Source organism: Condylura cristata, unplaced genomic scaffold (genome assembly GCF_000260355.1).
Source record: "Condylura cristata isolate star-nosed mole 26May11 unplaced genomic scaffold, ConCri1.0 scaffold00013, whole genome shotgun sequence".
In the NCBI taxonomy this organism is placed as follows: domain Eukaryota; kingdom Metazoa; phylum Chordata; class Mammalia; order Eulipotyphla; family Talpidae; genus Condylura; species Condylura cristata.
In genome coordinates this window covers 47,987,645-47,998,653 of record NW_004567114.1, presented here as the reverse complement: position 1 = coordinate 47,998,653, position 11,009 = coordinate 47,987,645, and the positions used below count along the sequence as shown (strand labels likewise).

Sequence of the window (11,009 nt, the reverse complement as noted above, 5' to 3'; positions counted from 1 at the left end):
CTTCACCAGAGACAGAGTGGGGAACAGAACAGGCAGATTGACGGAGTACACTGCTGAGGGGAGCAGCGGGAGGGTCAGGAGAGGTCTGCCACGCCATGTAGTCACCTCCGGGGCAGGCGGGAATCGAACTCATGAGGAAGCGGCTTTAGATTCTCAGCAGTACAGCACTTTTTTTAAACAACAAAACTATACTTCAAGTGTTTAAGTAATTTCGTCAGAATTTTGTTAATTCTCTGATTCTTAAGAGAAACTGGTATGAGTTCGTTTATATCATTTGTTTTTGTATATTCCCAGAAAAATTCAGAGGCTTCAGAATAACATTTGTTAACAGATAGCTGTTCCCAGTGTATTTTTTATGCTTCTGGGGGTCCCACTTACAGTTCTGGCTCTTAGCTTACTTTACCTACTGGACTGCACTCTCCTATACTTTAAAATATAGATCAAGAGCCCACTTCATACACATTTAGGAAAACAGAAGAAAATGATCACAATCAATGAGATGAAGTCCTGCTGTAATATTATTTTTCATGTATTATCCTGTGTGCTTTGTTTTTCAGGGGTGAAAAGCACCTATATCTGAGCTTATTTGTTTACTAGAACTCTGGCCTAAGCTGCACCAAGCTAAAATCTAGGCTATTTTATTTTTTCCACATTTTTAGTTTTATATTAGACATTGAGGCCAACATTCTTCCTTTTGTATATTTAAAATTACTGTGATTTTACCTGTTAGCAAAGTCATTCTAAACACCAACCATTCTCTTATTAGTCTACTGAGTGGAATAAAAATTTAAAGAACACTATAATTATAAAGATCTAAATAAAAGTTACACAAATAAGATGTTATGCTAGTGACAGTACTAGATATAACTTTATACTTTGTACAGCATTTAGAATCATTTAATAAATAGGTATATTCTGTTGCAGTCTGGGAAGATGAAAAGATTTTTAGAAATGAATGATGGTGATGGTTATATACTGTAAATGTACTTAATGCAATTGAACTGTACATTTAAAAGTGTTTAAATGGTAACTTCTATGTAAATATATTTTACCACCTAAAAATAATAAAGTATTTTTAAAATGTTATATAAAATTCACTTTTAATTTGTGGCACTCTTAAAACACTCATCTAGTAATAAACACTTTTCAGAAACACAAGCTGTTTTCTAAATTGTTTGACCTCCCCTACTACATGGCCTACTGGAGAAAAGCACATAAAGTGCTTTTTAAAAGTAAGTTATTTAGTCAGTGATACCGATTCTTGCTTACAAAGGTATCATCCAAAACAACTTTTTAAGTCTTCCTAATTGTGAATAATAGTAACTCAATTGCTGCCTCTAAAATTGGAAATTTATTTAACATATGACTGCACAAAGCTGAAATCTCAAGGCTGAGGTTATTTCAGTAATTGTACAATTGTCAGAACCAGGCTGTTAAGTGCCATTACTGTAGGCAATATGTTTGGAATAAATAATCTTGCGCTTAAGAAAGTTTATCAAAAAAATAGAAACTGATACAACTGGGATATGAAGAACAAAACTGCCATAACAGGGTTTAATGACAGGACAGGAACTCAGTGTATTTTGGAAAATCCAGTCTTGAATCTTATGTAAATAAGGTGTTTGGTCTCCTCTAATTTCCAGGTTAATTTTAGTTTGGCACCCAAACCTACTGATTGACTCTAATGTCACAGAGATAATTCTAGGACAGCCAGGATTGGGAAATCTTAAAACTGGAAGTCATTAGCAAATGTGAATATTTCAAGTCATGAGTCTAGATGAAAATAACCGTTGGAAACAAGATTTACCGTTTTAAAGGCAGAGTGCAGTTTTTCATAGCTACCCAACAAGGAATATCCTATTTCTTAAGGTTCCCCAGGCTTAATTTTGTCAAAGAGATTTGGCAAGGTATTCAATACTCGACCTAATTACATTTCCTCGAGTCTGACTTGCGTTTTTTATTACTATAATTAATTTTGTTAACGGTTTAAAATAAAAATCTTTCCTCCATTTTTGATCTCCCCTGGAAAAAACGGCTATTAAATTGATTGATCCATTTTACAATTGAGGAAAAAAAAAAACGCAACAGCTACAGGTGATTTTAGCTCCAGCTCCAGGGTAAAAGCTTTATAGCTTAAACTTCTCTTGCAAGGTGCTTTTCCAGGTACTACTATCCTATTGGTCATCGCAAGTTGGTGGAGTAATGGGGGGAGAGCTACCCTCCCCCCTTTTCTTTCATAAAAGGGAATAGGCACAAGAAGGATCGAGAGGTTTGTCTTTTAAGTCTGCAGCACGATCATAACCCAGAACGATATTCCTGCATCCAATCCCAAGAGTTCGAACCTCTCAAGGTCAGATATACGCCCCGTTGGAGAACAAGAGACAGTACAGAGACCCCCATGGAAGGCCTCACCCAGTTTTAAGTCCCCAAAGTCACCGCCCATAACATATTCTTGCCCCAACCGCCTGCATCTGGCTGTGGTCGCTTACGGGTAGTTCGCATCCACTCGAGCAGCGCTGGGAGGTGGGCCGGAGCCACCGTACGGAGCAACTGCATTACCGCTTGCCGTGCCGCGCAGAATTCCATGTTGGTACCGAAACTACGCCGAGAAAAGCTCGCATTGCGCACGCGCAGGTAGAGTTGGGCCGGACCCACGGTAGAACCCCGCCTCCCTTGGCAGCGGAAGCCCCAGGCCCCGCCCCTTTGGAGAGCTCTCACGTGCGCCCGAGAACCCTCTCACAACCTATTGCTGCCCACTCCCCCATCTCTCATTATTCGCCTTTCAACTGGGTCCTCCAACTTGTCATCCCTTCTTCAGGTGCCTCCTGGAAGCCGGACTTCTCTCCTGAGGTGGCATTCCTAGAAAGCCTTCTATTTTACCATTGACGTTGCTGCCGCTGTTATCTGACGACTGAAAACAAATAGTAAAATCGGGTCTAAGCAAAGAAACAACACAATAAAGCTGGTGGAAGCGCTGAGGAACGCGGCCGGTGCCCCGGAAGCGGAAGTGCGCCCTCTTCGTGAAAGGCTGGACTCTACTGAGTGGTGACGTTTCCTCATTGGGCGGAAGGTTCGGTGGCAGTCGTCGGTCTTCCAGCTGGTGGGAGTTGGCGTCGCGGTGCTGGGCGCTGGGACCCTACTTTATATAGTTCAGGAAGCGGGGCCGCTGTTCAGCTGTGGCGTCGCGCCTGTCGGTCTGATCCCGGCTCTCCTCGGTTTTCGCCCGCGGCGTGGGGCTTGGCGAGGGAATCCCCGGCCCCTTTGGGCCACGGCGGTAGCGGTGCCTTTTGAGGTAAGAGTCTGTTTTTTCCTGACCGGACCACGAACTGGCAGCCACGGGCAGCCCCAAGCCTGCTAAGGGGTATAGGGACTCTGGTGGGAGCGGACTCTCCTGGCCACAGGCTGTCACCGAAATTGAGGTCCTCTGACCCTTTTTCATCTCGTGTCCTCCTCCAGAAGTTTTGTTAAAAGATGCAGCTTGGCCCTCCCTGGTGGCGCAGCGGGTTAAAGCACTGCACTAAGAAGCTAAAGCCACTTCCGCATGAGTTCAATTCCCGCTTGCCCCGGAGGTGACCACATAGCGCGGCAGACCTCTCCTGACCCACCCGCTGCTCCCCTCAGCAGTGTACTTCGTCGGTCTGCCTGTTCTGCTCCCCACTCTGTCTCTGGTGAAGCCTCTCACCGCCCCTGAGCCTCTGGCGTGTACCCCAGTTCTGTCTGCACAAATAAATAAATCTTAAAAAAAAAAAAAAGATGCAGTGTTGCCTTTTAAGTTGCCTTCAGATTTATCGGAACCAAATTAGATACAGGCAGTTGCAGGCCTGACTGCTTTGCTCTTTTGATTAAGAATTTAGATGTTATTGCTTGCCCCGAAAATATTTTGATGTGTACCAGATTTTATTTCTCCGTGTTCATAGTGCTGAACACATTGTCCTGCATATCCTGGGCGTTCAGTCCAAAATCAATTCAATGCCAATGATGATAGTTAAGCTATACTGATGGCTTTCTCCGGAGCATTTGACTCTTACTGACCATTTCTTTAAAGTCTTTCTTGTATTGGCTTACTTGATGCTATGGAACCTACTTCATAATTCTACAAAGTATTTACACTCTTAACTATAGGAATACAGAAGTGAATGATAAAAACCTTATTGTTGACGAGTTAACAGTAGAGTGAGAGAGGCACACAAATATACATTATATCAAGATGAGTAACCATAAACTCTAGTAAAAGTTTAAAGGGTTGAGAGCTGTGGGAACAAAGGTGAGTTCTTGTTCCTTAGGAGATTTCTAACTCTGAGCAAATTGTTAGTCCATTCTAGCCTCAGTTACCTAGTAAGTTTATTATGATCATAAGAATAAGGTATAGTGTTTGACATAGTACTTGGTATATAGCAATGGTGATGCCATAGGGGAGGAGAAATATTTTCCTCAAATCTCTTTCCCTTCATTTTTAATACAACCAATTAGTATTATCTAAGCTAGTACAAGGTACTATGCAAATATCTTCAAACTCTCCTTCCAAACAGGTTACCCCTTTAACTCCACCTAGCTGGAAAATCTGCCCCTACCTCTGGGATGTAGTAGATAACCATAAACAGCTTTTTTTTTTCTTTTAATGGTTCTCTACATGCCTGATTTCCATCCTTGTATGCCCCTTTTTCTTTGGACTTTGTCTTATGAATTATATAGTTCTTTAATTTTCTGCAAATTCATTAGGCTCAAAGCCAAATTTTCTGTCTTCACCATCCTTTTTTCTATTATTACATATAATAAAATACATGTAAAGGTATATAAAAGCAGTGGTTCCCAGTGTATTTTGAGTATTGACCCATTTGTTTCTAGTTGTATTTTATAGGTTCAATTATAAAAGGATAACAACACAACAATATGCTCATCCAACTTTACAAATAACCTTCAGGTCCTCTTCAACCTTTTCTCTATTAACTCCTTAACTTTCAAGTCAGCTTTCCTTTTTGGTTTCTGTTTATTGGCTAACAGCATGGTTTTTCATATTAGAGTCCTCAGTGGCATTTTGCCTTCTGTTTTTTGTTAATTTTTCACAACCATTTTATAACGAGGTATGATATATTCTGCTTTAAGGGTTAACCCTTGGCTTGAGAACTTGAGCCCCTTCTATCCAGTTTGTTTTCTGCTTCCTTACTTCAAGCCCATATCACTAGACTAGATTTTTGGAGTATAATTTATGTTTATGTTTTTCTTGCCATCAGGTTTTTCCACCATCCAATGTGTTTGCTACATTGTCTCAAACTTTTAAAATGTAAAAAAGAAATTTATTCCTTTGTTTTCTTTGAGGAGTATTACTTTATGTAGTGATTATAACCTTGGCTGCACACCAATATAACCCGTTAAGTTCCCTAAAATATAAGTAATTTTTTTGTCCTTATCAGAAATTTGGATAAAGCTACTGCTCCCCCCACCCCAGACCTTTTGATGTTACTTGCCCCTGGAGATTTTGATTATTTAATTTTTTGACTATAGGTATTAGCTAAATGTTATTTAAGTAATTTAAGCATATGCCTCTTATCCCTCTGTTTCCATATTTTCAGACTATGTTCTTTTCAACTTCAGGGCAGATTAATTCAAAGGAAATATTTTGATTTTGTTTTAATTTTCTCCTTGGTGACAAGTTTACATCGGATACTTTTGTGATTGAGCTGACGTTAAAAAGTAAGGATTTCTAGTATTTTTGAGTTATTAACGTTCTTGCTAATGGAACATGTAACATATGCCCCCCTTTTTTTCCCCTGGTGAACTATGAGATGTGGTAGTAGTTTTATTTATAATATGAAAATAAGTTTAAACTTTGAAAGCAATTGCTTTTTAAAAGATTTATTTGATTTTACTTATACATATACGAGCTGGAGATAGGTCAGAGATGTAGGGGGTGAGAGGACTCATCAGAAATAGAATGGGGAGCAAAACAGGTGGACCTACTGAAATACATTGCTGAGGGGAGCAGCAGGCAAGACAGGAGAGGTCTTGCCATGTGAGTTATCTCCTTGCCTGGAGATTGAACTTACGCCACAGAGGCTGGAGATGGTTTGATAGTTCTGAGACTTTAACTCTTACACCTCCAAGGATGCCACCCACAACAGAATTATTTTAATGAAAAGAGAATTTCCCAATACTTGTGACATATTGAATGATATCTTTGATGCAATACTAAGTCTTAGAAGTTGATGGTCTGATGCATAATTTATACTCAGAAGTTAATAGGGCAGTCTTAATGTGCATTAAATCGATATGATTTATTGGTTTGGATTAGAACTTTTCTGAGGCTGGGACATTTTCTAAAGTACTGGGTTGGTATTTAATGAATGAATAACTAGATAAATACAAGTGGCAACTTCATTTTAACCTCTAGTATTATATCACAAGGAGTGTGTGAAAATACTTGATTTTCATTTTGACCTGTGGGGAGTAGGGGGAGGGTGGTAGTCTCAGTCACTCCTAAAAAAATTGGAAATTATAAAAAGATGTAAAAAACAAATTGAAAATTACTGTGTATTACCTATCTAGTGATGACAAATGTTCCTTTCCAATAATTTTATTGAAATAAAATTCATATACCATAAATTCACTTAAAGTGGGCAATTCTGTTGGTTTTAGTGTAGTTAAAGAGTTGTGCATCTATCACAATCAATTTTAGAACATTTTTATCACTCCTTGAAGCAATCCCATACCCATTAACAGTCACTTATTTTTCCCTAAGACCTAAGGAACTATTAATACATTTTCTGTCTTTATAGATTTGCCTTTTCTGAGCATTTCATATAGTATGTGGTTTTTTGTCACTGGTTTCATTCATTCACTTATCATAGTATTTTCAAGATTTACATGCATCACTACTTAATTTCTTTTTATATCCAGTTATTAGTTGAGGTTGTTCTCACTATTTAGCTTGTGTGAGTAATGTCAAATTATTCATGTATGTGTTTTCATGTGAATGTGTGTCTTTTCTGATGTACACAGGAGTAGAATTGCTTGATTATATAGCAACTATGTTTAATATTTTGAGGAATTGCTGAACTGTTTCAAGAGACTGCATCATTTACATTCCAACCAGCAGTGGGTGAGGGTTCTCATTTCCATACATTCCCATCAACATTTGTTATTACCTGTCGTTTTGACAGATTTACATTTTTTGACACTTCACATTTAGGTAAAGTGGTATCCGACTGAACCTTTTATTTATATTTTTCTGGTGGCTAATGTCATTTTTGGGGTTTTTCTTTGTAGAAAAATGTGAATTATACAACATATGCAGTTTGTAATTTTTCTGTATTCAAACTTTTTAGCATTAACAAGCATATTTATTTATTTTTAAAATTTTCTGTTTTATATATAGATATTTTGCATCATTCTTTAATTTGTACATTTTTTTCGGCTCGGTTACAACCCCTGTGGACTTCCCACCACTGTTCACCTATGTACTATCACCTTAGTCCCTTGTGCTCTTCCCACCCCAGTTTTGATCCTGTTATCCTCACCACCACTGTAGAATGAATGTCTCTGGTTTATAGCTTGTTGATTTTCGTTTTTACTTTATTACAATTGTAATAAGCATGTTTATAAGAGAATTTCCATTTCTGCTTACTTGTTTACTTCCCTCAAAATCATAATTCTTGTGAAACCTTTTCTACACTATATGTATAAAAAATAAAATCTGTAGGAATATATGTATATGAAATTACTCTTAAGGATTGTTAAGGAACAAGTGGGGGCAGATAAATTTTATTTTCCATCTTCAATTTTTCTGTAATGTTTGAATTTTTACATTAAACATACATCCTCTTGCAGTTATACAGCATACAGGTGATTTATTTACTTGGAGAACTAAGCAGACTCAGAAAGAAAAGACAGCCTAAACTTAAAATTAACATAGCTGTGTTACTTATTCAAATATAATACTTTTATTATATAGAAATACCTGTAGACTACTTTGCTAAATATATTTTCCTATGGTCCCAGACTACAAATACACATGCTATATAGAACTTAAAATATATATATACATATTACTTAGTATTATTACCAGGTTATCAAGAATTGGTGATGGGCTAGTGATTAGTTAATAAAAAAGTATGTAATATAGAAGTAATTTTTCTAAAGATATTTACTCAGTGCAGTACATTTAGTTCTTTAATATTGATCCAGTAAGTTAGTTGCTGAGTATGGCTTTGATTTTGTTATAATGGGATTTGAAATCTGTAATCATTTGCATCTGTTTATATAACCTCAAATCAGGCAAAGTTCCTGAAGGAATATTTATAACTTCTTATGTACAGAAAAGTCACTATTTGAACACTCTGGCTTCTGTTGAATAATAACCAGTTAGTTGCCTTTAAATGTTAAAGATTTTAGGGGCTGTTCCTGGGCAATGGGACAGACACTTTAGCAGAAAACTTCAGAAATTTTCCATTATATGTACACTGAAGAAAATGTCCAATATATTCACACTTCATTCAGACAATACTATAGGGAGAGCCAGTTGTTGTTACTCATGTAAGGGAAAAAGGTGAACAGTTAATTTGTTAGGCACTTGATGACGGATAACACTTATTGTCTCATTTAATCCTCACAACATCCCTTCAGGGTAATTTCTTTGATAATGGTATTATCTCCATTTTGCAGGTAAGGAAAGTGAGGCTCAGAGAGATTAAGTAACATGCCCAAAGTAACACAGCCAGTATGTAACAGAGCTGGGATTTGAATCCAAGTCTGTCAGACTCCAAAACCCATGCTCTTTCCAGTACCTCACACTACAGCAGGTAAGTATGCTACTTGGCCCATGCTTGCTTTTTTTAGGGCAGCCAAACACGAGCCTGTTTTCATCTCCTCACTGTCCAACTATACCTGTTAGAAGAACATATGTTCAGGTCTTGTACATCCTGGTTGCAGTTGTTCTTTATTGATTCTTTCTGCACATCGTAGTTAGTTATTCTTACCTGAAGAGGAATGTACACCTTTGCTTTCAAAATGATTTCTTGTAATGTAGGAGCAAAATTTGTTCCTAGTGTTTGCCAACAGAAATACTCAACTCTTGTTTAAGGTAGTCATACTCTTGCACCAAAGGCTGTATAGCCAAGGGACTGTGGGAAATCATTTTGCATTTTTATTCTATTCCTCGGCCTTTTTATATCATGAAATTGTTGTGAGGGTGAAATGAGATAATAGATGTTAGATTGTGTGAAGTGCTATATACTAATCCTTTATACAGCCCCCCTACAGAGATTCCCTTTTTGTGAAATTTGAGTATACACAGATATACCTCTATAAATCTTCTTAGTCAGCTAAAAGAATTATCAGTATGCTTGAATTGTTAATTATGCCAGTGTGAGATACAGTGTTGCCTATTAAACATTGAAATAAGTTTTTTGTATTTTAGTGTGCATATTGGAATAAGATGAAGTTATTTTTTAAGAATTGTTGGAATTGTTTTCTGAGAGAATTCTGAAAAGTTATAATAAGTAATGGCAAATGAGTATGAATTTAACAATGTCAATTACCTAGGTCATTGATTTTCTTCTTCTTGCATTATTTCCACTGTTTTGGTTTGGGGTCTTAAGGGAATATATGTAAGGCTGCTCATGACTTTGCTCCTCAGTCTTATGTTTTCTTTACGGTCTTAAATACATCATTAATTCATGCAGGCTTACTAAATATACAACTGAAGTATATGTAATGAGTCCATTGGAGAGTGCAAAAGAGGCAGAAATTCTTGCCATCATGTTCCATACATTACATTTGAAGTATAGAGACCATGAACAAGATATGTAAATGATCAGTATTTGGTAATAGAAAAGGAAGGGGGTTTACAGTTTCAAACGTGATCAGGGAAGACCTCATTGAGAAATGGCATTTGTCCAACTATGTGAAGGAGATGAGAGAGGGAACTATGCTGTTAGCAGAGAAAAGAGCCTGCCAGTTAGTAAATAGTAAAGGCAAGTCTTGAGGTAGAAATGTGTTGTATAAGCACCAAAAGATCAGCAAAGAGATCAGTGTGGTGAGTGGGGAGAGAAGAGAGGAGTAGAAGGAAGGGTTGGAGGGAGAAGGAAAGAGAAGTGGGGTGGGGAGGAGAGAGAATGAGAAAGAGAGAATATTAATTTTGGAGTCCCTTACAGTCCAGATTTGAGAACTAGAGATTTTGAACAAAATTCTAATGCCAGTTTTTTCCTTGAAATTTCGGAGGAAGCACTGTATAAATAAAAAGTATTATTAGATACTATTCCACTACTAAAATGAAAATTTTAAAAATATGCTGCAAAAAAGTACTTATATAAGTTTAGTATATTGGAAATCATCACAAAGGTTTTTTCATAACAGCCAGTAAACGTGGGGAGATAGGTTTATTTTTAAGAGTTAAGTAATATAACTTTTTAAAAAGAGGATGATTATGACATGATCTCTAAAAAAGTTTATTGTGGTGTCATAATTAGGATTATATTGCTACTGGTAACATTGGTAAAGGAGGTAAACTGAAACATCTGAATTTTATATCTTACTTTAGAAATATTTACTTAAGCTATAATAATTTAATATGATGTATATGGGTTAAGAAATACATTCTGCATCTTTTCTATGAAGTAGTTGTTTTCAAGGAAAATGACCATGTAATCACAAAAATTTAACGGTAAGCACATCCCCCCCCCCAACACTATGAAGTGCTATTAGTAGTTTTTTAGGTTGTAAATGATGAAATTTTATTTAAATGGACACATAGTGTTTAATATACTGCTCAATCTGGAGTATCTTTGCCAGGGCTAAGCTATATTCCCCTCCTATTTCTTTGACTGCCCTCACCTGTTCACTTAACCTACATTTGGTCCTCCTTCTTTAAGATTATTTTTTTATGCTTACAGAACTGGGGTACAGGCCAGAGGTGTGGTAGGTGAGAGAATTCACCAGAGACAGAGTGGGGAGCAGAACAGGCAGATCTACTGAAATACACTGTTAAGGGGAGCAGTGGGCGAGTCAGGAGAGGT

General features: G+C 37.3%; 2 protein-coding genes across 3 annotated transcripts in view; one reads left to right on the top strand and one right to left on the bottom strand.

Annotated features, from left to right (window-relative positions):
- Nucleotides 1-2,681, bottom strand: part of LOC101625474 — a 32,700-nt gene extending 30,019 nt beyond the window's left edge. Inside the window, exon 1 of the mRNA XM_004681944.2 lies at nt 2,490-2,681. Coding sequence (XP_004682001.1) covers nt 2,490-2,586 — 97 coding nt within the window. The 5' untranslated portion in view covers nt 2,587-2,681. The remainder of the gene's footprint in view (nt 1-2,489) is intronic.
- Nucleotides 2,682-2,714: 33 nt separating this feature from the next.
- SRP54 (signal recognition particle 54kDa) overlaps nt 2,715-11,009 on the top strand; it is a 43,180-nt gene continuing 34,885 nt past the window's right edge. The window contains exons 1-2 of one of the 2 annotated variants that reach the window (XM_012724619.1): nt 2,715-3,292; nt 8,659-8,795. The gene's annotated coding sequence lies outside the window, so the exon portion shown is untranslated. The remainder of the gene's footprint in view (nt 3,293-8,658; nt 8,796-11,009) is intronic. The other variant, XM_004681942.2, reaches the window with a different exon arrangement.